This window comes from Mus caroli, chromosome 8 (assembly GCF_900094665.2).
Source record: "Mus caroli chromosome 8, CAROLI_EIJ_v1.1, whole genome shotgun sequence".
In the NCBI taxonomy this organism is placed as follows: domain Eukaryota; kingdom Metazoa; phylum Chordata; class Mammalia; order Rodentia; family Muridae; genus Mus; species Mus caroli.
Window position 1 is genome coordinate 117,470,532 of NC_034577.1, and position 27,839 is coordinate 117,498,370.

A 27,839-nucleotide genomic window follows, 5' to 3' on the forward strand; every position below is an offset into this window, starting at 1 on the left:
CAACAATATGAAGTAACCACTAACCCCAGCATTCCCAGGGATTAAACCACCAACCAAAGAGTACGCATGGAGGGACTCATGGCTCCAGCTGCATATGTAGCAGAGGATGGCCTAGTCAGTCATCAATGACAGGAGAGGCCCTTGGTCCTGTGAAGGATTGATGCCCCAGTGTAGGGGAATGCCAGGACAGGGAAGCAGGAGGAGGTGGGTTAATGAGCAAGGGGAGGGGGGATGGGATAGGGAGGTTTTCGGAGGGTAAATGAGGAAAGGGGATAACGTTTGAAATGTAAATAAAGAAAATATCTAATAAATTAATTAAAAAAAGATAAAGAGTATAAGTCAGCAGTACCAGTCAGATCTAGGCTTAAGAAAAACATAAGGAAAAAATTTGTTTAAATGTTAAAGATAGCTGCTTTAAAAAATATAAATACACAAAGGAAGGCAGCCAGTCCGTAAAAGTGTAGACACAGAGACAGAAGGACCATCAGAGCATATTAAAGTCACAACGTCAGACAGAAGCCTGATGCAGCTACAACAAATGGCAACATGTTCTGTTAGATCTGTCTGTCAGACACAGACACTTAAATGGTCTTAATTTAATTGTCACATGCTGTTTCAAAAGTCAAGTAAGATACTAAGGATTTGTAGAAACTATAACCCTATAGGCCTAGAGTCTCTCGGCTAAAAGCTATGATCCATCAAGCCATTTACAAGGTAGGTATGCTACAAGTTATAGGTATAGTAGGGCAAAGAAAGGACTAGTGTGTGGCAAGTGGTCTGCTCCACTGGGGTTCTGTGTGGCAGCATGATACACTCTAGACAGAATGACTGCTGTCCAGTTTCCCCTTTACACCCCTCTTCTGGGTGCTTACAGAAGCCATTGCTTGCCCATATGGCTCATGGCCCACTCAGGACCCCCGTGCTGGCCAGCCCCACCCATCTAGATTCTGAGCAAAGGTCAAATGATTTCTGAAGGAGAGCAAAGGAGAAGTAACCCTCTGTCTCACCCTTGGAGAGCGTTCCACGTGGTACCTCTCCAGTCCAAGTAGAGATGACGCTTGCCTGCTGGAACTTTTGAGGTGGGAGGCAGGTGTCACACAGCCCATGAAAACAGGACTGAGACACTGACCTAACACAGAACTCAGCTGACTGGTGCCAGGTCCCTGCGGCACGTGACTTCTCCCGTAGGAAGAAGAGACACCTCAGCCACATAGTCCCTGAGCACAAGAGTTCCTGTGGCAACAGCCTGAGCCAGCACGCCTTGGAATTTTGTTGCAGACTTAAAAATTGGATGGAGTTCAAATTATAGACTTCCTAAAATAGTTGCTGTCGGACAGCTGTAAATTTTGAGGTGTGGGGAGAACAGAGTTCCCTTAGGACATCCAGTGGCCCCTCCTGTGGGGGACTCTCTGTGGAAGCCACGTCTGCTCTGAGGAAGAGTGTCTTGTCAGATGCAGGAAGCAAAAGGAGAGGCTGTCAGCATGTCAGCATTTCTTCAGACCCATGGGCCCTTATTATTTTCAGATAGTTAGAATGTCTCTAAAGTACTTTTTACTGAGATCCTGAAGAGGATGCTAATAATTCAGTCATGGATCCATTGGAGGTGACATTAGTGAACATCTGATCTTCTGCAGCTCAAGCTTGCTTCGTTTTGCAAAATAAATGGAAGGGTTTTCCTGGGTGTCTGCTAGTATTGAGGTGTTTTCTTCTCTACCTGTGTATGTCTGTGCTGTGCATGAGTGTGTTTATGTGTACCCGTGTATGATGGCACACGTGTAAGCAATTGTGCATGGATGTGGAGGCCTAAACTTGACATTAACTTCAGGATCCTTCCCTGACCACTCTTCCATCTTAATCTTTGAAGCAGGGTCTTCCATTCAAACTCAGAACTCCCCCAACAAAGCTAGCTTGCTCTGGAGACTCTCTAGATTCTCAAGTCTCTACCTTCTGAGGCCAGAAATACAGGGAAGTGGTCACACCCACCAACCAACATTCACAGGGGTCCCCGAGATCTACACTGAACGATGTCCTCTTCCAAAGGAAGCTCCATTGTCCAGCTATTCGGAGACCCGTAATGGAAATAGAAAATGTGATATACATTGAAAGTGATGCTGACCATGGTCATATTTAACAATAAAAAAGCTACGTTAAACCCAATGCCTCATTCATCCAGGATGTAGGCCTCAGGTTCCATAAGTATCTGTCTCTATAACCAAGGCAACCCATACCAAAAAAAAAAAAAAAAAAAAAAAAAAAAAGCATTTAATTGGAGGCTCACTTACAGTTTCAGAAGGTTAGCCTGTTATCATCATGGTGGAAGCATGAAGCAAGGCACTGTCACAGTGTCACAGTAGCTGAGAGCTTTACATCCTGACCCAAAGTCAGCAGGCAGAGAGACACTGGGTCTGGTGTAGATTTCTGGAACCTCATTGTCCACTCCCAATAACATCCCTCCTCCAACAAGGCCACACTTTCTTAACCTTCCAAACAGTGCTTCATCTGGGGAAACCAACCATGCAAGTCTGTGTGACAACGGGGAGGCAGCATTCTCCTTCAAACCACCACAGTGTTATTAAAAGCTTACTCACACACACACACACACACACACACACACACACAAAAAAAAAAAATCTAAAATATTGTCCCTGTATCAACCCATTACCATATTCCAGTGAGTAGTGAGAATTCCTTGACTTTTAAATAACCCAGTGATGCACCCAGTAATTAATGTAGGTGGGGGTGGGTGGTGGAGATCAGGAGCCAGCCCAGTGGGTAAAGTGCCTGCTGAACAAGCATGAAGGCCCAAGTTAAATTCCCAGAGTCTACATAAAAAGCCAGGTATGGTGGTTTGCACTAGTAATCCCAGACCTGGAGAAGCAGAGACAGGTGAATCCCTGGATCTTGGGAACATCTATGCTTGCCAATCAGTGAGCTTCAAGTTCAGAGCAAACCTCATTCCCCCAAAATAAAGTAGAGATAAGACTGAGGAAGGCACCCAGCATTGACCTCTGGCCTCCACACACATGTTCGCCTCATACCTGAATGTGTGAATATATTTTTTAAAATGTGTGAAGGTAGCACGTAGGAGGTGATTGAAAAAAATCTGTTCATGTTTAAAATTTATTGGCTGTTTACCCTAATAGAATATTCTAGAGTTGTGTGTACTGCCAGAATACAAAGGGAAAAAAAGCAAAAGTGAGTTTACCTCTGTGATGGTTTGTATATGCTTGGGCCAGCGAGTGGCACTATTAGGTTTAATCTTGTTGGAATAGGTGTGTCACTGTGGGTGTGGGCTTTAAGACCCTCATCCTAACTGCCTGGAAGTCAGTCTTGCGCTAGCAGCCTTCAGATGAAGATGTAGAACCCATAGCTCCTCCTGCATCATGCCTGCCTGGATGTTGTCATGTTCCCACCTTGATGATAAGAGACTGAACCTCTGAACCTATAAACCAGCCCTGATTAAATGTTGTCCTTCTAAGAGTTGCATTGGTCATGGTATCTGCTCACAGCAGTAAAGCCCTAACTAAGACAGCCTCCAATGAAGCTTTATATGGGGAAACAGAAAGAACACAAAGGACTCCTGTATCCTAGAGTGGAGAGACTTCAACCGCTATAGTCAGATAGGCTGAGAAGCTTCTAGAACATCTTTGAAGACTCAACAGGAGTCAGAGAAGCTGGTGGGGAGCAGGATGGGCACTGTGCGGTTTCCTAACACCAACATCCTTTGATGTTAACTCATCTGTCAGGTGAGAATCCTGTTTGCAGTATCCCAGCAGAATACCTGTCAGCACCTACCTGTGATGGGAGGGACAAGGCAGGGCTAGGCTCCAGCATTCCATTCCTAAGTCTGCTTCACTCATCACTAAAGGAGTCTCCTCCTGCTGCCCTCTCTGGCTTCAGCCACAGAAGGGCCCATTGAGGTGCTGTTCTCAGGCTACAGGTCTTCTCTAAGTCAGGAAGCACATTAGCAGAACAAAGGAAGCTCAGAGACTGGGGCGGCTGGTGGTTTAGCCATTCTCATTCTACTGGGAATCCCTCCCTGAATAGATTCACTCCTGAACCGGAAACTGGTTTTGGCAGTCAGTCTATTGGAGAGCAAGAAAGAGAGACTAGCAGGGTTACCCTGGTGAGCTGCTGGAGGCTACAGGTATTAGCTGGGCTCTACAGCTTTCTGAGGGGTGCATGGAATAAGATGGTCAGATCGAGGCTGTTCACAGGGAAGTCATTTTGATCTGTTGGTTGTGATCTACTGTCTCTGCTCTCCCACAACTCCAGAATTGATTCCTCTCACTTAATTCTATTTTTAAATTATTTTAAAATTAATTAATGTATCTATCGTGTGTAAGTGTGTGTGTGTGTGTGAGAGAGAGAGAGAGAGCATGCACGGGCATATGTGTAGCACACACACTACAGCACATATGTAGAGGACAGAAAACAACATTTAGGAGCTGGTTTGGGGGTTCCACTCTGGATTCCAAGGATAGAACTTGGATCATCAGACTTGTTCAGCAAGGATTTTTACTGACCAGGACAACTGGGATATTCCTCCTATATGTCTAGTGGGATACTCCATTGGAAGGCAGGGATTTAGGGAGGGGCTGATATTGAGTTCATAAAGTAGTGGGAGCTAAGTAGATTTTTCAGTAAAGTGCTTTCTATACAGGAACAAGGACCTAAGTATAATTTCCAACTGCTCAGATCTGTACTCCCAGTGGTGGGGAAGTACAGACATGCAGATTGCTGCCCTTCACTGGTCAACAAGCCTAGCCAATTGGTTAGCTCGAAGTTCAATGAGAGACCATACCTCAAAGATAAGGTGGAGACTGAACAAGAAAAACAGCCAGCATCAATTCTGGCCTCTACACACACACACACACACACACACACACACACACACACACACACAAACATGCATATACACACACTCATGCACACAGGCTCACACACATTCCTGTACACACGCACATGCACACACACATTCCTGTACACACGCATATGCACACCCATGCACACACTCGCTCATACACACACTTGCTCATGCACACACATGAGTGCTCACACACACATATACACAGTCTCTCTCTCTCTCTCACACACACACACACACAAACACACACACACGCACACACGCACGCACACACACATACAGACCACATGAATTTTAAGAAGCACTAGGACAGTTGCTGGCCCTTTAAGACGCATCTCTACACCTGCGTTATGGGATGTGCACATTCAAAGTCAGCCACTCAGGCTTTTCTCTTGAACTGGGATGCAGTCCAGGTGGCAAATATCTCAGGACAACAGGGATGACCTTCAGACAGACAGTGCCACTTGCTGGGAAAGAGCCTATGTTGGGAAAGAGCCTATGTTGTCAGATCCCATGAATCAACCCTGTGGAGCTTCGGGTGTGAAGACGCCTGTGGACTTTGTCTCAGGATTACAGTGCATTGTGCAGAACCAGCCAACCCCTGGCTCATCTGCCATGCATCAGAGCTCCAGCCCCGGCCAGGGTGCGGGAAGCTCAGCCTTTGCTTACTGTTGTTTTTATTATTCCCAAAGCCCACAGAGCAGGGTCTGCTTCACAGCCCTGTGGAGCAAGCTGCCTGGCAGAGCAAAGGCTTTGGGGTGCCCCTTGGATGCCCTGGTGCCCAGCTGCACATTTTTCTATCAGTCACTGTGCATCAGAGGAAGAGCCCTGCGTGTTGCCCCAGACAACTGTTCCTGTGCTGTGAGGAAGAGCATCAGGAAAAGTTCCTCCAAGCCAGCAGGTGGAGAACAGTCTCCACCGCCACCTCCGCAGCATAACCTATCCCTGTGGTCTCCCACTCTGCCCTTGACCTCTAACACTTCAAAATGTGGATGCATCTCACAGCACAGAGCAGGGATGGCTGTTCCATCTGCTTCCCAGCCTGCTTTTCCAGAGCCCAAATGTTCACCCACATGCCTTGGTGGGCAGGGCCCTCTGTACACAGGGATCTCCTAGAACCTCGCGTGTCTCCTGCAACCAGCTATGGAGGAAATGAGAGTGGGCAGATTTAATTCCAAAATTGAGCTACTTGAATCATTTACAAACCTTTGTGACTCTGGAAGTCCCATTCGCCCCTTTGGCCTGGTGCACGCTGTCCTCCTTGGGCCTGAGTAGCTTGGGCTATCTTTGGTTTAAACCATGTAAAGCATTATCTACTGTCATTTCTAATGCACAGCCCTGATGCTGAAAACCAGATGTGGGGGAGGGGAGCTCTGAGGGATGGTTCTGCAGACCACGTGGAAGGTTCTTTGGAGCACTGCTCAATGCAGAGACAGAAAGAGATTTGTGACTTCCTGGGCAAATCGTGGCCCTGGGAGTAAAACTTAGCGTCTCACACATTTGGGGTAAACACTACCACAGAACTACCTCCCCAGCCCTCTTTTGACTTTTCATTTTGAGACAAGGTCTCACTAAGTTGCCCAGGCTGGCCTTGAACTCTTTCTCTAGCTCAGAAAGGCCCTGAGCTTGCAATCTCCTCTCTTGGTCTCTTCCAAATCCTGTTGCTCTTTTGTCAATATAAAAGAGATTCCTGCTGCCTAGATTGGGACTTTGAATGTTCATGGGGGCGTTAGGCTGTGAATGCCAAAAATACCCCACCTCAGTCAGCAGATGAGGACAGCTTGGCTGTGTCCCTCTAGCGCACTTAGGGGATAAACAGTTCTGTGACCAGTAGTCTCAGGCTGGATTGAGACAGAGCATGGTTGGAACAGGAGCCACACTCTTGATTTTGCAAGAACTGTGGATATTCACTCCCCTTAAGCAAACACTCTCAATACAAAATAGCGCCACAAAACTAAAGAGCACTGGGCGGGTCCAATTTCAGTGAGATGTGTGGATTCTGCAGTATTGGTGCTACCCATGAAAGACAGCTGACTTCCAGAGACCTATAAAGGACAAAAAAGAAAAAAAAAAAAAAACTTTTTAAAAAAGCAGGTTCAAGCCTGCTTAAGACTGCAGGCCTGGATGCCCAGGCCTCAAAGCTGCTGTTCACAGCTGGCTAGGGTTAGGTGTCCTGCAGTAAAAAGTGCTGTCTGTGGTAAACACTGTAATGGCTGGGTCTGCCTCAGCACCAAGGACTTCTTCATAGCTATTATAATCGACAGTCTCAGCAGCTCCAAATCCTGCTTTGAGCTAATTCACTGCATACCAGGAACCTTGGTAATGGTGTCTAAGTGACACTGAGGATAGTGTGTGGTGTACGCGTACATGTGTATGTGTGTGCAAACACAGAGGCCAAAGAGGACATTAATGCCCTATTTGATCACTCTCTGCCTTACTCTCTTGAGACAAGACTCTCTCACTAAACCTGAAACAAAGCTGATAGTCAGCAAGGCAGCTATACCCCTGTCTCCACTCTTCCCTCTCAGAGCTGGGCTTATAGCTGTGTAGCCATGATCAGTGTTTTACCTGGGTGCTGAGATTGAAACTCAGGTTCTCATGCTAGCAGTGAACTCTTACTCCCCTGCTGTCACCTCAACCACAATAATAACTTTTTAAAGTAGTTTTATGATTTCTGTTTTAAAGATGACAAAATGGAGGTCCATACAAGAAAATTCATTTTCCCAAGATCACACAATTAGGAATTGAGAAGCAGAGAATTCACAAACACACACACATATACACACATACAAACACACACACTCCAGCACACATGCACACACACACATGCACAGTTCAGAACACACACACAGTCCAGCACACACACATACATACACAGTCCAACACACACATAGAGTGAGTGAGTGTCCAGCACACGTGCACACACACACTTACACACACATACATAGTCCAGCACATGTGCACACCCCAAGGCCTTGCATTTGAGTCTACGCACAAGAGCACACAGTCTGTTGCAGAGACCAGCTAGGGCTCATCTGCCTCAGGCGCATCCTGCTCATCCTCTCAGACTCTTCCTTCTCCGTGGGGGCCTTAGTCGGATATCAGCAGAAGCCAGTGGATTTCTCACCGTGTGCCCAGTTTTGTTTCCCTGGCTTAAAGAAGGTTGGAAGATCCCAGAAAGATGGCAGAATGTGTTTTATTGTCATTCATCTCCTATGAAAATTTGAAAGAAGAGGAAGAACTCAGGGCCATAAATTCTAGCCAGGAAAGCTCGCCCTGAAGCAGGATCCACAGCATGTGCATCCCTTCCTTGTTTGTTCATTCTTCTCTTCCCTTCCTCTTTTCAAGTGCAGCAGAGCAATCAATCCCAGGGCCCCGTGCGTGCTTGGCAAGCTCTCTACCTCTGAGCAACATCTACAACCCTTTGTCTTTTTGAGGAATCGCTCTTGGTAGCCCAAGCTGGCCTTAAACTCTCCATCTTCCTCCCTCTGCCTTCTGAGTGCTGGGGTTCCAACCTACAGCACAGGGGCTGCAGAGACAGCTCAGTGGGTAAAGCATTTGCCATGCAAGCATAAGGTCTTGAATTCAGATCCCTGGAACCCATGTAGCGCCAGATACAACAGCCTGTATTTGGAATTTCATTATTCCGATATGACAGAGAGAAAAATTACCATAGGGTCACTGGCTGGCTATTGTGTTTCACTCAGCAAAGAACAAGTGGTCCTGTGTCAAACAAGGTGGAAGAAAGGGTAGACACTACAGCACACACACAGGCACACAGTAACAGCACACAGACAAGGTAGACACTGTTGCACACACACACAGAGGCATAGCACAAAGAGGAGGTAGACACTGTTGCACACACACAGGCACAACACACAGAGGAGATGGACACTGTTGCACACACACAGGCACACAATCACAGCATATAAAAAGATGGACACTATTGCACACAGAGGCATAGCACACAGAAGAGGTGGGCACTGTTTTACACATACACACACAGAAGTAGACACTGTCACACACATATACAGTCACAGCACACAGAGAAAAGTAGGCACTGTGGCACACACATACATGTGCGCACACAGGTACACAGTCAAAGCACACAGATGCACACCCGTCTTTCAGGGCCGACCTTGGAGAGTTACAGTTCAACCACTCCTATTCCAAAGGTCACTTCATAGGACCTTCCATTCCATAGGCACTTCTCTCCTTGAGGACGGCAGTGTTTCCTTCAGATACTACAAACTCTTGCTGGGGGACTGGTGTGATGGATCTGTATGCCTCGAACCCTCAAGCCCAGAGAGAAGCTTCCTGGCCTCTGTAGTCCACAGGGCTGGCTCTTCAATAACACTTTACCACATAGCAGAGGAGCCTACTGCTAACTATCTCAAAGATCCTAGGCAGAGCATGCCTATCTTTTCTGCAGCATGCCTATCTTTTCTGCAGCCAGATCAGTGGTTCTGATATCAGATATTCTGCATATTGTATATTTACACTGCAATTCATAACGGTAGCAAAATGACAGTCATGAGGTGGCAACGATAATTATTTTATGGTTGGGGTGGGGGTCACCACAACATGGGGAACATTTATTGAAGGGTCACAGCTTTAGGAAGGTTGAGAACTACTAATCCAGAGAAATGAAACCAGATCTTCAATGTCCCCCTGTCTACACCAGTGTTCCAGTTTAGGATATGTGTGTACAAACCTTTCCGCCAATGCCAGTGCTCCCAGCAGAGTAAAACCAGCCTCGCATCAGCCCTGGGCTCCGCTCCTCCACTTGGCTCCATTTACCAGAGACCTGTTCTGAGTCAAGGGCTTTCCTGGATGCTCTGTGGGCTAGGATTTAAGACCCTGTTTCTACAAAAGATTAGATCATTAGGAAGGAGTAACCAGGTAAATCACTATCAAGCTTCAGGGAGGTGTGGGGAATGAGGCACGGGATGTTAAAAATTAAGGGAGAGCAACATCAGTCGGTCCAGGAGGCTAACCGCAGTCCCCTTCAGAAGAAACAGTGTATCGGGAGAAAGAGTCTGGAGGCCTTGATGGGGCCTCGGGTGGGAGGGCCGGTATGAGATGGAAACAATGTAATAAATACTTGGCGACCTAAAGATAACAGGGTGTCAGAAGGAGGAGCTTCCACTTAGAACATGGAGATGGACTTTGTTAAGAGTCAGAATATGAGGGTGTGGGAGAGATGGCCAACATGAGAGGGATGGTACAGGGAGCCGGAGGAGCCTCTTCAGAGAGCTCCCTTCAGGGAACACCCCCCCCATCCCCCATCCCCAAGCAAAATGCCCTGAGGGACATCCTCTGAGCCAATCTCTACAGCAAAGATTGTAAGTTTGGGGGAGAGGAGCAGTAGTGGAAAGTCTGATGCTGTGATTTGGTTCAGTACAGCATCTGTGTGATGAAGAACATGGGAGAACTGGCTTATGAGTTGAGAGCTGTCAAGCACAACACAGACTGAAGGAGCCTCAGGAAGACGCAGCTGCTTGGGATTGTGGGATGTGGCCTAGAGCGGCAGGCCCTTGTTCTGTCAGAGTGCCAAAGGGAAAATCTACAAGTGCTTGGGAGCAGCCTGGGTCTATGAGGGAGCCCTGCAGGAGACAGCTGGCAGCTTCATGGAGTGGGCAGGAAAGGAAGGTTGCCCCTTCACCCCTGATGCCCACAGATGCACAGCCTCAGCAAACTGGGCTCAGTGCTGAGAAATACCTCGACTCCTAGTGAGACAGGGTGCCCTTTTCCATGTCTTACTGTCCCAGCTGGCCCCAGCACTGTCATACTGGGCTCCTGTAGCCAGTCGTAACAGACAGATCACAAGGACAAGATATTGCTCAGGCTCCACTGAGAAAAGCCAGACAGCAAGAAATAGTCACCCGAGTAACAAAATAATTAAAGTCAGAATAAGCCTGGGGGCCTTGTCTTAGTTACTTCTGTCGCTGTGATGAAATACTCTGCCGAAAGCAGCTTAAGGGAGAAAGGGCTTGTCTTGGCTCACAGTTCAAGGCTATAGTCCTTCATGGTGGGAAAGCCACAGCGGTGGGAGCTTGAGTTACATCCATGGCCTAGAAGCAGAGAGAGAGAGAGAGAGAGAGAGAGAGAGAGAGAGAGAGAGAGAGAGAGAGAGAGAGAGTGTGAGAGTGTGTGTGTGTGTGTGTGTGTGTGTGAGTGAGTGAGTAAAGTGTTTGCCTGGCCTACCTTGCTTTCTCCTGTTCATACAGCTGAGGATGCCAGCCCAGGGAATGGTGCCACTCACCTAAGTTAACCGATTCAATACAATCCTCACGAGCAAACCCCTCCCAGGTGTGCTGGGACACCTGTCTTTTAAGCTTTTCTAGATCTTGTCAAGCTGACAATGACACTAACCACTAAAGAACTCATAATGGGTAAGTCCAGCACGCCACTGCTCAGTTCATCAGTGGCTGTGGGGAGGATCCATGACACCTCATTGGGCAAAGCTCCCCTTTGAGCCCTGGGCTTTAGAGAATGCCACAGCCTTCCACTGAGACACATCCAGTGAGTGCACTGCCCAGGTCTCCCTCAAGCATCAGCCTACCCATTGCTAGGAGACAAGCTGCGGTGAGGGGGAGGGGGAGGGATGCTCACACAGCTTTTTCAGTGCTCTCCTGCTGGTATTATCCCTGGTGTCTGAAAAGTGGCCTTGGGAAAAGGACACACTCGGCTTTGAAATCAAAGATAGCCTCCAGTTGCAGAATTATCAGGAAAGCATTCTCTCTAATGAGCTAAATGAACTCTGGCCCTAGTCTGCTTCCTGTTGCTGTGATAAACACAATGACCCAAAACAGCTTGGGGAGGAAAGTGTTTATTTGGTTTATACTTTCAGCTCAGAGTCCATCATACAAGGAAGACTGGGCAGGTATTCAAGCAAGAAGGAGCGAATTGAAGCTAAAGCCATAGAGGAACGCTGCTTCCTGGCTTGTTCCCCATGGCTTGCTCGGCTGGCTTATCTTGTACAACCTAGGACCACCTGACCATGAGTGGCACCACACACAGTGGCCTGGACATTCACACATCAATTGTTAATCAATAAAATACTCCATAAATACACCTGCAAGCCAGTCTGATGTAGGCATGTTCTCAATATTGGGATCCTTTTCCCAGATGACCCTAGCTTGTGTCAAGTCAACAGAATCTAAGCAGCACAGCCTCTTTCTGCCACAGTCTTCTAGCATGTTCTCCACTGCTCTGATAAACACTATAGCCAAAAGCAACTTGGGTAGGAAAGGGCTTAATTAGATCTCACACATTCAGGGCGATCTCCAAGGAAGCCTAAGACAGAAACTGGGAAGGAAATCTTACCGGCTTGTTTAGCTTGCTCTTTATATAGCCTGAGCCTACCTATCTGGGGGTGGCTCTGCCCATAGTGAACTGAGCCCTTTTACCAATTGGCAATTAAGAAAATGTCTTACAGATAGCTCTAGCCACAGGCCAATGTGCTGAAGGAAGTTCTTCAGCTGTGGTTTTCTCCTCCCGGGTGACTCTAGGTTTGTATTGAGAGCTGGAGGTAACTATGACACACAGCAAAGCTTTCCCGTAACACTCCCGTGAATAAATTTCTATGCACACCACACAGGGCTGTGTTGGCAGACCGAAGTAGCAGATTTAGTGGACTGACTTACACAGTGAGAATGAGGGGGTTACAGGCGCGTGAGTGACCCCAAAATGCTGTGCCCCCACCACATCGTGGATTGTGCATGGCAATCTCATGGAAGCTGCATTATAGATCCTCCCTCTTAATCTTCTACTGCCTGGTGTCTCCCAAGGGCTTTTGCAGTTGGTGGGGAGCAAGGTAGAGTAAGTGTTGGATGCCCAGGTGAGGGTAACAGGTCTGCTGCCATTACTACAACCTGGCCAACATGACCTCTACTCTGACCTCTGGATGAAGTAAACATTTAATACACAATGGAGAAGATGCCATTTGAACCACAGCAAAAGCTATAAACAGCCACCTGCCAATGAACATAGGTGGTGACCAAGCAGGAGTGTCCGACTTCTGCATACCACAGTAGATCCTGGCTCACCTGTTATTGCACTTAGGGGCCACTGTCCATGCCCCAAGTCAAGTCTGGCCACCCATCCTCAATGAGCCAGTAAGAATGAGCCAAATTAATAATGGAAAGCAGAAAAAAAGTTTGATTCAACACGGCCACATTAAGAAGACAACAGAGAGCCAGCAGACCCAAGTCTGTCTTTGGAGTTCTGAAGTGAGATCAAGGTTTAAATAGAGAGCCAAAGATCTGCACATCTAAACAGTGTCAGTTAAGGTTGGCCCCCACCCACCATTGACCTACTGCATAGGCTTCAATCTCCTCCTGGGAGGTGGTCTGACAAGATGCTAGACCTGTGTGAAATGTATTTCTTGAGAGACAAGTTTCCTTCTGGCTGGCACTGTTTCTTTCTTCAGCATGATATCCCTGGGGAAATTCTCATGTCTTCAGGTCTGTTGCTTCAAGAGTCTCTTCAGAATATCTTCATCTCTGCCAGTCTAGTTACAAACCCACTATTCCTATGAAGTCCAAGCTCCAACGTCTTCCAGAGGAGCCAAGTCTGGGATGAAGATGCTGTGGCTGGTGTGTTATGAGACTGCATCAGCCCTTGCCAGCTCCAGAAACTACAGTGAATTCACTGAGGTAGAAGTAGCTGAAAAGGCAGCAAAATACAGTGACAACCCAGCAGCTCCCATCCTGTGGGATCGAGAATAGGGTGAGCGTCACTCTGTGTGGCAGTGATGGGCTTTGTGAAAGCAGATGGGGACGCTCTCCCAAGCCACCTGTTTCGTATCAGAACTAACAGCTGTCACTACGGCTCACCGCCAGCCTCGGCAGGAGACAAAACCCGCCTTGCAGGAGAGGCTCTGATGGTCTTTCTGCTTTATAAGGGCCCCTGTGACTGGTATCACTGGATCAGAGGGGCTATCACAGGCAAGGCTCCTTGGAAGGAGTCTATCCCAGATGCTGGTATTGGTCCCCAGAATGGGCAAAGTGACACCAGGTATGGAGAGGCTGGTTCTCCACCGTAGTGCAGCTCCTCCTGGTCAGGCTCTGAAGGTCTGGCTGCCAGAAATCATGTGCAGGTCCAATTAGTTCATGGGAAAGGAAGCCAAGAGCAATCACCCTTCAAAAAGGAGCTTTAATGGAAGCTAGCTAGCTACTGCCTTGCAACTGTGGGAATCCATGACTCGGCCTTGATGTAGAAGAATGCTGTGGGGGGTGGAATGAATATCATCATGTCAGAGACTTGGTGGGGCATGAAATGATAGGCTTCCTGTTAAAGTCTGGAGGGGGGAGATTCAAATGAAAGAATAAGAGAGATCTATTCCAGATGCAGTAAGATGTGCAGCCTGAAGTGGGGAGGGGACAAGCATACATGCTAGCTAGAGGGTCTGTGGTCTAACACTGCATGTGGATGGACCCCTTCAGATACCACGCGGGTGACCATGTTTATGCAAATGGAAGTTTTATGGGCAGCTTTTATATTTGATGCATTAGTCTTCTCTCCTGGTGTGGAACATCATTCCACCTAGACCTAGAAAAATAATATAAAGCCTGTGCCAATGATGCTCAAGAGCAGGGAATCCCCTGGCCCTCCCAGATTCCCTTGCTGTCTGGTTGAGTCTCCCACCGTTCATCTCAACAGCCTTAGAGCTAATGCTAGAACAACCTCAGTTTTATTAGAATGGACTCCTTGTGGGCTGCAAATGTCCTGAGCTTGTGCCTTTATTTGTTGGAGTGTTTGCTTGCTCGTGTTTCAGTGGACTAGCAGACTATAAACAGAATGTATTGGGAAAGAACTTGAACAGATCTTCCTTAAAGAAAACATACAGAAAATCAGTAGATTCATGAAAGGGTTTCCATTTGTGATAGCTTCTCTCCTCCACCTTTTTTCCATGCTTGTGGGTGTGTACTTTGTGTGTGTGTGTGTACTTTGTGTGTGTGTGTGTTCACGTATATGTGGGTACACCAGTATGTTCATGCACGCGGGGGTCCTGGGTTGATGTCAGTAATGGGTCTTCCACCTTATTCACTGAGGCAGGGTCTTTCAATCAAGTCCAGGGCTCACCCATATGGCTAGTCTTGCTAGCCAGCTCTCTCTGGGGAATCCTTTGTCCCCACAGGTGGGCAACCATATATACCTGACATTTCACATGGGCATTGGGGATTTGAACATGTGCTTTAACCACTGAGCTACCTCCCCAGCCACAGTTGCTCTTGACTGACAACTTGACAGGATCTGGGATCAACTAAGAGGAATGCCTCTGGACTAGACTGCAGGGTCCTAGAAGGATTAACTGGAGAGAGGCTCCTTGCAGAGTGAGTGATGGCTCCAGGTGTGTGAGGTGAAAAGCAGGTATTTCTCTTGCCTGTCAGCATTTGCCCCTGTGAGAGCATCTGTCCTGTTGCTGTGGCCTCCTTTGCTGGCATGGGAACCCAGTTCTCCCATCTTCCAGCATGGTTGGAAGACCTATAGCTCTCTGGGAACCCACTGGGTCTCAAGTTCCAAATCTGAGTTTTGAGGCATCCAGCCTTGTGTGTTGAGCCATACCAGTTTCTTAGCCTTCAGCATGAGACAGCCGTTGTTGAACTCCTAGCCTATATCATGCAAGCCAGTCTATTAAATCCATTTGTAATATACTCTCACCCTATCTATCAGCTCTGCTCCACTACAGAACCTTAACTGGGGCAAGACATGACCAATCATCACAGAGTTACAAACTAAAACCACAAAGAGGGGATTGGCAAGATGGCTCCGAGTTAAGAGCACTTGTTGCTCTTGCAGAGGACCTGGGATCCATTCCCAGCACTCGGCAGCTCACCACCACCTGGAACTCCCATGCCAGATCCAATGCCTTCTTCTGACCTCCAAGGGCACTGTGAGCACATGGTGCACAGACATACAGGCATATGAACACAAACACACATAAAATAAAATGTTTAAGTAGCTTATGCTAGGGGTAGTGTTGCACACTTTAATCCCAGGGGATCTCTGTGAGTTTGGGGTCAGCCTTGTCTACAAAGTGAGTTTCCAGGCCAGCCAGGGCTACACAGGCAGACCCTATAAAGAAATAAACAAACAAAAAATAAAAAAATAAAACAAAACAAAAAACCAACAATAACAAGGATCTATAATTTTATACCCATCAGGACAGCTATTGAAAGAAAGCACAAGACAATAAACGTTGGTGTTAGTTCACATTGTTGGTGGGAATACAAATTCATACAGCCACTGTGGAAAACAGTAAGGAGGTTTCTCAAAGACATAAAAATAGAAACCACTCTATGGTCCAGCAACCCCACTCCTGAGGGTAGGTATTGAATTGAAATCCGTATGTTGAAGATGCAGCTGCATTCCTGTGTTCCTGCAATGTTCTCCTCAATGGGCCAGAAACAGAAGCAGCTCATATCCTAGAAGGGCACTGTGCTCAGTGAAATAAGCTAACCCCAGGAAGACACATATTACATGGTCCTAATTATATAGAGACACTAAAATGGACAAATACATGCAAACTATAGGATGGTGGTTTGCAAGAGCTGGCAGTTGTGGGAGCTAAGGATAGAAGGAGAAAAGTTAGTCAAAAGGTACAAGGCCTCTAGTCCATCCAATGCACAGTACAGTATAGTCTGCAGTACAGTATAGTCTGCAGTACTGTTTTGTTAAGAAGTTACATCCTCGTGTGTATACTAGATGGCTACATGGGAATATGTCTATCTACATATGTATCTACATGAGAGTATGTATATATGTGTGTATTATAGGTAGGAACCCACACTCTTCTTTTTTTTTTTTTTTGGTTTTTCGAGACAGGGTTTCTCTGTGTAGCCCTGGCTGTCCTGGAACTCTCTTTGTAGACCAGGCTGGCCTCGAACTCAGAAATCCGCCTGCCTCTGCCTCCCGAGTGCTGGGATTAAAGGCGTGCGCCACCACGCCCGGCTCTTCTTACTATTCCAACCTGTAAGTTTTCCCCTACCCAGACTATGCCACTACCTTCTCAGAATCCTAAAATAATAGCTGCTTAAACAGAGGGGGCAGGTCTATGGCAGTCAAATGAACACCCCTCTGAGAAGAATTACATACATTGGAAAGCAAATGTTTTCACAAAAGTTATTTGAGGGCACCAGAGAAAAAAATCCAACAGGGACTTGGACACCAAGACCCCAGAGTGGAGGGAAGCACGGAGCGGGTCTCACATCTGCCGCTGCTCTTTCCTCTTGCAGACTTTCCCTGTTCACAGAGTGGATCTGCTGAGCCAAACAGAACGCATTAGCCAAGACCATGTGACACACATTGAGACCAGAAGACAAATCCAGAAACTTATTGATGTCCGCATGGCCGTGGGTCCAGACCCATTAAAGATCCCAGCAGGAAAGAACCCACCTGAACCCAGCTTCTTCTTGAAGTTACCCCACAGGCAGGCACTGCCTGATGCCTGAGTCACGGAGAGCTGGGGTCAGACCAAGCAGAAAGGCTCTGCCAAGTCTTTACTTTGGTAGTTTCATGCTCCTGGGAAAAAAAACTGGACTTCAGACCCATCCAGCAGGAGAGATATTGGTAAGAAACTGTTGCTTTCAGTAGCAACTGTTCACTGATAGAGCTGTGAGCTAAGAGTAAAAGATATCAGAAAGGAAGAGATGCACACAAACTAGTTGAAGTGGCACCTTCATGCCAAAATAATAAACAAATAAAGGAATTAATCAATCTGAAATCTAAGAAAGTAGCATCAGCTCCATATAGCTGTATGATTTCCATAATTAGCTTTCATCAGGTTTTTTTAGGCATAAATCTTGAAACACTGGAGCTGATGATCAAATAATAAGCCAAGATAAAATAGGATTTAGAAGCAGATCCAGAGATGCCTTCAGTTTTGGAGTTGTTACATGAAGACTGGGGAGTGACTTTAACTAATTTACTCATGTGAACACACACAAACATGAAGACTTTCACCAGAGAACTGACACCTTTGGAAAGTGTTAAGTGCTAGAAATGAAAAAGCACAATGACACAGATTTAAGGTCTGTAGGTGGGCTTAACAGCAGGTTAGACACAGCAAAACTGAGGATTCATAAACTGGAAAGTCATTAGAAGTATTCAGGCTGAGCCATAGATGAGGGTGGAAATGCTAAAGAGAAGCAGACACCAGAATCCCAGGAGAAACGAGGAGAGAGAATATGCTGGCGGAGAAGTACCCAGAGCTGATGGAAGGCACCAGACCTTGGGTTCAAGATCCCCACTGGGCGGGTAAAGAGCATATTGTAGCAATGTACCAAAGCAAAGGACATACAAAATGCTAACTATAAGCCAAGGAAAACACAACACAGTCACCAAAAACGGCAACAAATGAGAATTTGTAACAGACTTTCAACAGTGAGACTGAAAACTACATTGAAGATACAATGTTAAATCTGAAGGGCAGAAAGCATATGTGAGCCTGGAATTCTATGTGAATTCCCATTGGAGTTGGCCTTTAAGAAAAGAAGACAGGATGGAGAGACGGCTCAATGATCAAGAGCACTTGCTGCTTGCTCTTCCAGGGCCAGAGTTGAGTTCCCAGCACCCATGTCTGTAGCTCCAGATCCAGAGGATTCAACACCCTCTTTTGGCCTCCACAGGCACCTGTATTTACATGCACACACAAACACACAAACTAAAAAATAAATAAAATAAATGTTCAAATAAGGAGAAGACAAAACAATGATGCTTTCAGGAAGATTGGTCCACACGAGTTAGGGTTTTATTGCTGTTAGCAGACACCATGACCAAGGCAACTCTTATAAGGACAACATTTAATTGGGGCTGGCATACAGGTTCAGAGAGGGAGTATGGCAGCATCCAGGCAGGCATGGTGTAGGAGGAGCTGAGAGTTTTACATCTTCATCTGAAGGCTACTAGTGGGAGGCTGACTTCCAGGCAGTTAGAATGGGGCTCTTAAAGCCCACACCCACTGCAATAGGGCCACACCTTCTAACAGTGCCACTCTCTGGGCTGAGCATATTCAAACCATAACAAGGAGGGATGCTTAAAGAGACTCTCCTGGAAGAAAGTATGGTCCCAGATAATGTGTCAATATCTCAGGAACACATGGCTAAATGTAGATATTGGTACTGATACCAATGATGGCGTGTCTCAAGCTTAAGAATGTATAGAATAAACATCTATACTGTGAATGGACCAAAATTTAAAAAGGAAGCATCCGATGGAGTAGGGGTGCTATGAGGTGCTTAGTTGCCCAAGTGATAAAATCATCATATAAGATGTTCTACAGCCATACAGCAGACTACAGCTCAGCTTTAAAAAGCAAGGACATTCCAGCACTGTCTGTTGCTTGGCTGAACCTTGAAGATGTATGTGACAAACGTGTTCCATTTCTATAAGGTCCTAAGGTTGTTGAATCCGGTATAGCACAGCAGCCTCTTGGCAAGGAGAGAGAGCAAGAACATTCTTGTTTCACGGGTTCAGAGTTCAGGGCAACAAATGAAAAGGTTCTAGGAGTCAGTTACACAGCAATATGAACACACTTGACACTATTAAGCTACACCATACAGAAATGAGTCAGAGGGTAAAATTCACACTGTATTATACCAAAATAAAAAAATTTAAGAAGGGAGGGGAGAGAGGTAGAGAGTCCATCTGATTACAAACATATGAGAACTGCATAGAAAAACTAAATATCCTACAGTTGTATACACATTTAGTAAATTGAATATCCTACTGTTGTATATTTACAGTTTCATACACATTTAGTAAATTGAATATCCTATAGTTGTATACATGTTTAATAACTGTGACTCATAATTCATATTTTGGATAAAGTTTCCAATGATCTTACTCTTCAGGATCTCAAACGTTAAGCAGAATCACTTTATAGGTCCTGGGACTGATGAGTGCCAGGTGGTGCCTGATAGGTTGTTTCTCTGCCAGAGAAATGAGCCAATTCAGGACAGATTAGATTATATTAAAGATGGGTTTATTGGGAAGCTGCTCTCTGGCCCAAAGGATGAGGCCAGGAGAGTTACCATGGGGGGAGGGGCAGGGGGAAGAGAAAAAAAGAGGCTTAGAGGGAGGAGGAGGAGGAGGAGGAGGAGGAGGAGGAGGTGGTGGTGGTGGTGAATGAGAGCACCATGTCTGGATTATATAGAGAGGAACCTCTAGAGGAGGACCTGTGCTGGAAAGTTCAAGGTTTCGTTGTGCTAGGTAGGGACAGAGGAATCCTAAGAGGAGCCGGAAGCCGGGTCTGCTTTGATAGGTAAAATACGCACTTCAGTCCCTTGCCCCAGGTCTGAAACCAAACAGTGCCATTCACTTGTGGTGGTAACAGAGACACAGCGCTGCTGTTAGAGACCAGTCATGTTTCCTTGTAAAGCACACTGTGGGAATCCTGTTCCTCTCAGACCTGGTGATGTGCCTGGAATTTTTGCAGAAAGTGATGGAACCCTCAATCTGTTTTGAAGTACTTTAGTCTGTCTGGACTGCAGGGTGCTTGGTTGTGAGGAAAGAAAAGGAGGAGTAGGAGAGAATCCAAGATGGCTGATCTGGGTCAGAACATGATCCATGCTTCTACCATCTAAGCGAGGCTTGTGGGAGGGAGTGTTGGGCTCTCCAGAAAGCTGGATTTAAGGTATTGGGGTATCCAAACACTCCAAACTGGCTGAAGAAACCAGCTAGACTCTGGCCCCTACAGAATAGGTAAAACTGTACTGTTTATTCAGAGAGTAAACTGAGGCTATCGAGAGAAGCCTGGAGAAATACTTCCAGGTGGAGGGACATAGGAGGCCATGTAGATGATGGAATACATGAAGCTAGAACTGGAAATGCAAGGGGAGTCTTGGGAAGTGAGCTGAGTTGGAAGCCAGGAGGGCACCCTGGGAGGAACAGACCATGATTATCAGAGGCTTCCAAGTGCCCCCTTGGAATCAGCGATGTGGAGGTTAGGAGTGGGTGTTTTCAAGGTCTGGTGAGAAGAGGGGGATGTGCTTGGTCAGGGCTGCCAGAGAATGACAGAGGAGGGATCGGATGCATGAGTAGAGAGGGAAGAGCAGACTAAGGCTGACAGCTGCTTTTCTGTGGGTGTCTCGAGGTAGAGATATGGATGCACTGAGGTGGGAAAGCTAAGAAGGAGAGGATAAAGGGAAATCACTGAAGGGCAGCACAGGCTGTGGGGCTCCACATTCCATATCTCTTACATCAGAACAGGTCCTTCATTCTCCCTGGGTCACACTATCCGATCAGGCTCTCCCTCTCTTCCTCCCTACCTCCCCGCTGCCCCCCTGACTTCAACCATACTCCTTAGAGCTACCTAAGAGTACTCTGTCAGCTTCTACCACAGAGACCTGACCATCCCCCTCATGTGGTTTTAAATAATTTTTATTTTCAATGAGCACATTGACATATTTTATAAACCGAAAGAGTGGTGAAGGAGGTGCTTAAGTAAACAGGACCTCTTGCCTGGTGCCTCTCCCTGCTTCAGAGGCCTAACCCTAACTCTCCCCTGGTGCTTGGTTAAATTAGCTCAATGAAGTTCTTCTTTGAGCCTTCCTTAAATATTCTGGCTTCGTGCTGCCACACCCTGCTTCCCCCAATTCCATTCCCTCCAAATTAATGATATCCCAAGATGGGGTTGAAGGTGTCTTCATTATCTTGAGCATGCTGAGGTTGTCTGCTGACTGCTTCCTTTCACAGACAACCCCGCATTTCTTCTGCAGAAATGTTTGTCTTTTTTAAAAAAAAATTGTAATTTGTCTTGATATTTTTCCAACAGCATCTCAGAAACATATGGTTATTTCTCCATCTCGATTAGCAAGACTGCCCTGGGCTCTGCCCTTGCAGCAGAGTCTCCCCAGACACAAGCTAGCCACTCTTCTGTCTGCATTGCTGGCCCTGCTTGATGCTGCTGCTGCTACCCCTGCCTAATGCTGCTGCTGCCTCTGCCTGATACTGATGCCCCTGCCTGATGCTGATGCCCCTGCCTGATGCTGATGCCCCTGCCTGATGCTGATGCCCCTGCCTGATGCTGCTGCTGCTGCCCCTGCCTGATACTGCCCCTGCCTGATGCTTCTGCTGCTGCCCCTGCCAGATACTGCCCCTGCCTGATGCTGATGCTGCTATCCCTGCCTGATACTGCTTTTCCTGCCTCTGCCTGATGCTGCCCCTGTCTGCTGCTGCTGCCCCTACCTGATGCTGTACCTGCCTGCCCTGTTGCTACACCTGCCTACTGCTGCCTCTGCCTGATGCTGCCCCTGCCTGATGCTTCTTTTGTTGCCTCTGCCTGCTGCTGCTGCTGCCCCTACCTGATGCTGCTGCACCTGACTGCTGCTGATGTTGCCCCTGCCTGATACTGCTGCCCCTGCCCGATGCTGCTGCTACCCCTGCCTGATACTGCTTTTGCTGCCTCTGCTTGATGCTGCTGCCCCTGCCTGATGCTGTACCTGCCTGCCCTGTTGCTGCACCTGCCTACTGCTGCCCCTGCCTGCTGCTGCAATGTCTCCTCAATGTTGAAGGCATCGTGGCTGTCTAGCTTCTGTTTTTGTTGTTAAGATGCCTGATCCTATTATGGTTTCCTATCCCATGATGTATTTTGTTCCTTTCCTTTGTTTTCTTGGGGTGGGTTCTCACTTTGTAGCCCACACAGGCCTCACATTTATGGCCCTCCAGTGCTATCACCCAGGTGTACCCTGCCATGTCTAACTCCCCCTTGTAGGCTTAAAATCACATCTTTATGATTTCAGAAATGTGTATCTTGTGTAGTTCTCCATTGTTGCTCCCTGCCCTGAGGGCCACCATGCTGTGGAGCTCTGTCTCCTCCAGTTCTTGGGGCTCTCACCCCACTTCCTTGTTATTTCCTCTACTTCATTTCACTGTTTCTTCTTCTAGCTGCATTTTTGGCTTAACACCGGACTTCCTGCTTTATGTCCCGATTTCACTTTTTCTCATTTTGTGGAAGATCATTTATATTCCAGTTCTGTTGGTTTTTAAATGTGTTTGTCTCCCATTTGGTTTCCAAGACTACTTTCTTTTTCACAACCCCTTCTTCGTGTTTCATAAATACAATGTATTTCCTTATCTGCTCACCTACCTGGGTGAACCATTCGAGGTTTAGTTAAGAATCTGCATCTTTTGTGGTACCTCTACCCTGGGCATGATTCCCATGGCATCTTTATATTCTGTTCATGGGCTGTCTGCGATGTCATATGTAGACTTGTTCTGCTTCCCAATAGAAGGATCAGTCTTACCCTGCCAACTGTACTACATGAGGGATCTGGAACTACTCTTGAAAATTAAATATGAAATAACACATTTTAAATCTTTAATAGAAAAGTTGGAACTCAAGATAATCGCCCATAAAATAAAACCAAGATGAAGAGGAAAAAGGACAGAAGACAAAACAGATCAAGTAGCTCCAATCTGTAACCCCAGTGTTAAATTAAAAGGAGCCCCAGAAAGTGGCAGGGGAACTAAGAAGGAAAAAATTATAAAAGAAATGAAGAGAGTGTTTTCTTAATTTAAAACAAATGTTTGTTTAATTTGAGGAGTTTTACTTTGGGGGCTGGTGGGGGAGGGGGTTGGAGAGATGGGGCAATGGTTAGAAGCACTTGCTGCTCTTGCACAGGGCCTGAGTTCAGCTCCCACTACCCACATGAGGTGTCTCCAGCTCTAGGGGATCCAATGCCTTCTTCTGACCTCTGTGTGCATCCACATGTGCACACACACACTTCTTGTATTGCTTATATTTCATTGACTCATGAGACATTGAACTGAATTCAGTAGTTGACATACCCAGAACAGTTGGCACAGCCAGAGCCATAAACAAACACATCTTGCCGCTGGCTATCCTCTGACTTGGATGGTAGGATCTGAAGGAACCTGGGTGCACTGGAGAGTCATCCTTCTGCCTGTCTCTGGTCCGGAGCATCAATGAGAGAAGGCATGAAGGATGTTCTACACAGTTATGTGGATGGCCATCAGGAGAGCACTCAGTATGAACCAAGAGGAGTCTGTTGTGACTGAAGTGGATCTCTGCCCCCTCCCCCAGCTCATCTGGGTCCCCCTGCAGTCAGAGGCATACACAGGTGAGCATGCCAGCCGGCATGGATTAGTGCTCAGTTCTTGCTCTTAAACCAGCACAAGGCTCGCTAGCCAACTCGGTCATATTAGAAACAAGGTCAGCCAAGCTGAACTTTCCCTTTCTGGACATGAATCCTGAGTCCATGATGTGACTCTGCTAGGTCCACAGATCCAGAACCCTTGTATTTCTACTTCCTGTCAGGGACCCACTCGGCTCCACCTTTCCAGCAGCTTGGGAAGTCAGTGTATCTATGTCTCCCCTTCCTCCACTTTTCCACCACTGTCAGGATTTGGAGAAGTCAAATAGATTTGCAGAGAGGATGTAAGCTGTCCAGCTGCCTTTGGGTGGCCATGACACAGCACAAATCGTGCTTTATAACACACACACACACACACACCCCGATCTTGACCAGTGGGGTTGTGGACTTCTAGCACTCTGTCCTAGTATCTTTCACATGTTGTGCTTAGCACAGTCTCTGATAGGCACAGCTCAGTTCACTGTTGCAGAAGGCTTCAATACGTCATGGTGGAGCAGGCATGGCAGAACCTGAGATTAAGGTGATTCATGTCTTGATGGATTAGGAAGCAGAGAATGTGTGGCAGGAACAACCTAGGGGCTGGGTATGGCTTTCAGGGCCCACCCCTGTGACCTGTTCACACCAGCCAGTCCCACTTCCTCAAGGTTTCTCAGCCTCCCAAATAGTACCACTGGCTAAGGAACGAAGAGTGAGGACCTACGAGGGACCTTTGAGATTTGCCATAACAGATGGTGATCCCTTATGAAGAACAGAAAGTGAGTTTGTATTCACACCAGGACAGAACCTGTGACCTTGCTGGTGTAGTCATGGAAGTGTGTAACAGCTATCAAGACAGACATGAAGGAAGTTGTCATCCTCCTGCAGGGACCCATAGGGGCTTGAGCAACACCGCAGAGCGTGAAGTGGGAACACTATGATAACATCTCACAGCAGACACCAGCTTTTGAGGAAGAAGGAACTAGAATGGCAGCAACACCACCAATCAGTTCGTAGCCTGTTTAGGAACCGGAACATTCTACTGGCTTGTTGAGAAGCCACACGGGACTCCTAGGATCGGCATAGGTGGCAAAACTCTGTCATGTTCTTTGAACCGGAAATGCTATTCTACCTGTTCCCTCCTCACAGGACTTCAGGTCCCTCCCAAATAATTTTTTTGTTTCTTCCATGCCTACATCATAGTTTACCAGTAAACAACACAACCTGCATTTTAGATTGCTTATTAGAAAAAATTAAATTCAAAGTACTATCAAATCTCCTTTGGCTCCTGATTTTAATTTTCTTCCATTGCTGGATTTTAATATTATGTGACTCCAGGAAGACTACTCCCCACTCTAGCGTACTTGGTATTTGGCTAGTGATGTCTTTTCTTAAACTCTGTAAGGATTAGTAAGGCCTGAATCCACTTCTAAGTCACAGGCCAGCTGCTTTCCTTTCTGGACAGCCGCCATGGAGCCATACCACATCTGTGAGTCTGGACCAGGGACCTCTGGGGACAGCACTTGCCGAATCTGGATCCTCTTCACCAGGGTCTTCATTCCCAGACAGCCATGGCTCAGCACCTCTCTCCACAGGCTCTCCATGTTTATCATCCCTTAGGCCTCCCCTGCTCTGCCTCTTTCACTGACTGTGAAAGAAAGGCAGGCTTTGCTTTGCTTAAACATTTTTAAAATACCAGTGAACTCTCCTTGGAAAATCTGGAATTGTCTGAAAGGTTTCTTCTGAAGTGTGTTCTGCCTGGTGCCATCTTGTAAGACCCTGATTTCCTGGATGCGCTAGCTGCTTCTCTTCTGGGCAGGCTTAGGGAAGGGGAGACATGAATGTTCACATGATAGTGTAAAGAAGGGAGAATCAGGCGGTGGGAGCCAGAGGCAGGCGGATTTCTGAGTTCGAGGCCAGCCTGGTCTACAAAGTGAGTTCCAGGAGAGCCAGAGCTACACAGAGAAACCCTGTCTTGAAACAAACAAACAAACAAACAAACAAACAAAGAAGGGAGAAGATTTGCAGGTAGTTTAAACTATTTGTATTATAGCCAGAATGTATTCGTGTGCTCAAAAACTGCTCATCCAATGGCTGGAAAGATGGCTCTGTAGTCATAAACATTTGTTGCATTTGCAAAAGACCCATGCTCAGTTCCCAGCATCCATATAAGGCAGCTTGCAACTGCCTATAATTCTAGCTTCTGGGGAATCTGACACTCTTTTCTGGCCTCCATAGGCATTTGCACAAAATCCACACAGGCATGCATATGCAGGCGCACATGCACACACAGAGTCAAATAAGTCTTTCTACAGCGCTTATCTCTGCCTAACCACGAAGAAAAACTATCCATTCTTATTCACCACCTTCCCCATCAGAAAAGACAAATAAAAAATGCTCTAGCCCACACAGGGGTGCTCCAGCCTCTACACATTGTGACTTGATATTCTCACCCACAATGCTCACCCTTGAAAGCCACATCGTCAAGCTGCAGGATGGATCTCAGTGTTGAAGTAAGTTTACAACTCTCTTGTTGAGCCTGCAACCCATGAGTCATGGGTCAGATGCTCCTGCCAGTGACTTTCGTCTTCCACTTGAAAGTTACTGAACCCCACAGTCAGCTCCTGTGGACTTGAGTCTCCAGGTCAGATAATCCTGGCACACCTGCCATGAAAGCTGCCAGCTCCATGGAGTAAGCAGAAGGAACAACAGCCGGTGACATCATGCCACAGTGTGGGGCTGCTCACCGTCACCTCTCACTGCAGCTCCTGGGGACCAACCATCCCCTCTGGCCTCTGCAGGCCCAAGAACACAAATATGCATCGACAGATAATAAAAATAATCGCAACTAGGAGACCTAGTCCTTTTTTGTTTTGTTTCCCCCACTTTGAGGCAGGAGCTCATGTAGACCAAGTTGGCTTCAAACTTGCTGTGTGTTAAGAATGGTTTTGAATCTCCAATCCCTCCCTCCACCTCCCAAATGCTGGAATTACAGGGTTGTGCCTGCAGGGCTGGGGATGGAACCCAGGACTTCTTGCATGCTAGGCAAAAACGCTCCACCAAATGAACCACATCCCCCTCCCTGTTAATTTTTTTTTCTTATTAGCTGAGTAGAAGGTAAGTCATGGTTTGTATGAACCCAAGATGATAACTAACACTCTCTCTCTCTCTCTCTCTCTCTCTCTCTCTCCCCTCCCCCTCCCCTGCCCTCCCCCCCTCCCCGGCACTGCTGCCGGTTCTACCGAGTCAACGGCTTAACTTTGAAAGTGTTCTTTACCAAGGCAGCACCTTTTGGTGTTCTTTGGACTCTCACAAACTACCTGTACTTACACGCAATAAAGAAGATAAACGCCACAGACGTCTCCGTCCTGTTCTGCTGCAACAAATCATTTGTTTTCTTGCTGTCGTGGATCGTTCTCAGGGACAGATTCATGGGAGTGAGGGTAAGGTCTCCATTAACTGTCTTGCCCCTCTCTGCCGTGCCCGGAACCCGCCCTACAAGCAGCAGCTGCTGGCCGAGGTCCTGATCCTCAGAAGGGTTCTTGCTATGGCTTTCAGGCCTCCTTACTTGCTACCCACGCTAGAGAAGCATTTGTGAAAGCAACTTTCATCCCCGACATTTCCACGAGCATCCCCTAAAGCTCATGCCAAGCAGGGAATCAACCTGGTTTATGTGTCTGGGAGGGGCTCAGGGCCTTGCCTGAACCATGTAGCCAGAAACACCAGTGCTAAATTAGAGCTGAGAGGTGGGGCAGGGCAGTGGGGTGGGGATTTCACTTCAAACTGTTGATCGTGGGCAAATGCAATGGCATTCCTTGAATGGCCAGAATTTTCCCAGAGAAAATTTCATAGTCGATTGAGAGCTAGCTAGAGTT

General features: G+C 47.0%; 1 protein-coding gene across 1 annotated transcript in view; it reads left to right on the top strand.

Annotated features, from left to right (window-relative positions):
• Nucleotides 1–27,839, top strand: part of Slc35f3 (solute carrier family 35 member F3) — a 243,123-nt gene that overhangs the window by 202,287 nt on the left and 12,997 nt on the right. The window contains exon 4 of the mRNA XM_021170429.2: nt 27,185–27,407. Within this exon, the coding sequence (XP_021026088.1) occupies nt 27,185–27,407 (223 nt within the window). The remainder of the gene's footprint in view (nt 1–27,184; nt 27,408–27,839) is intronic.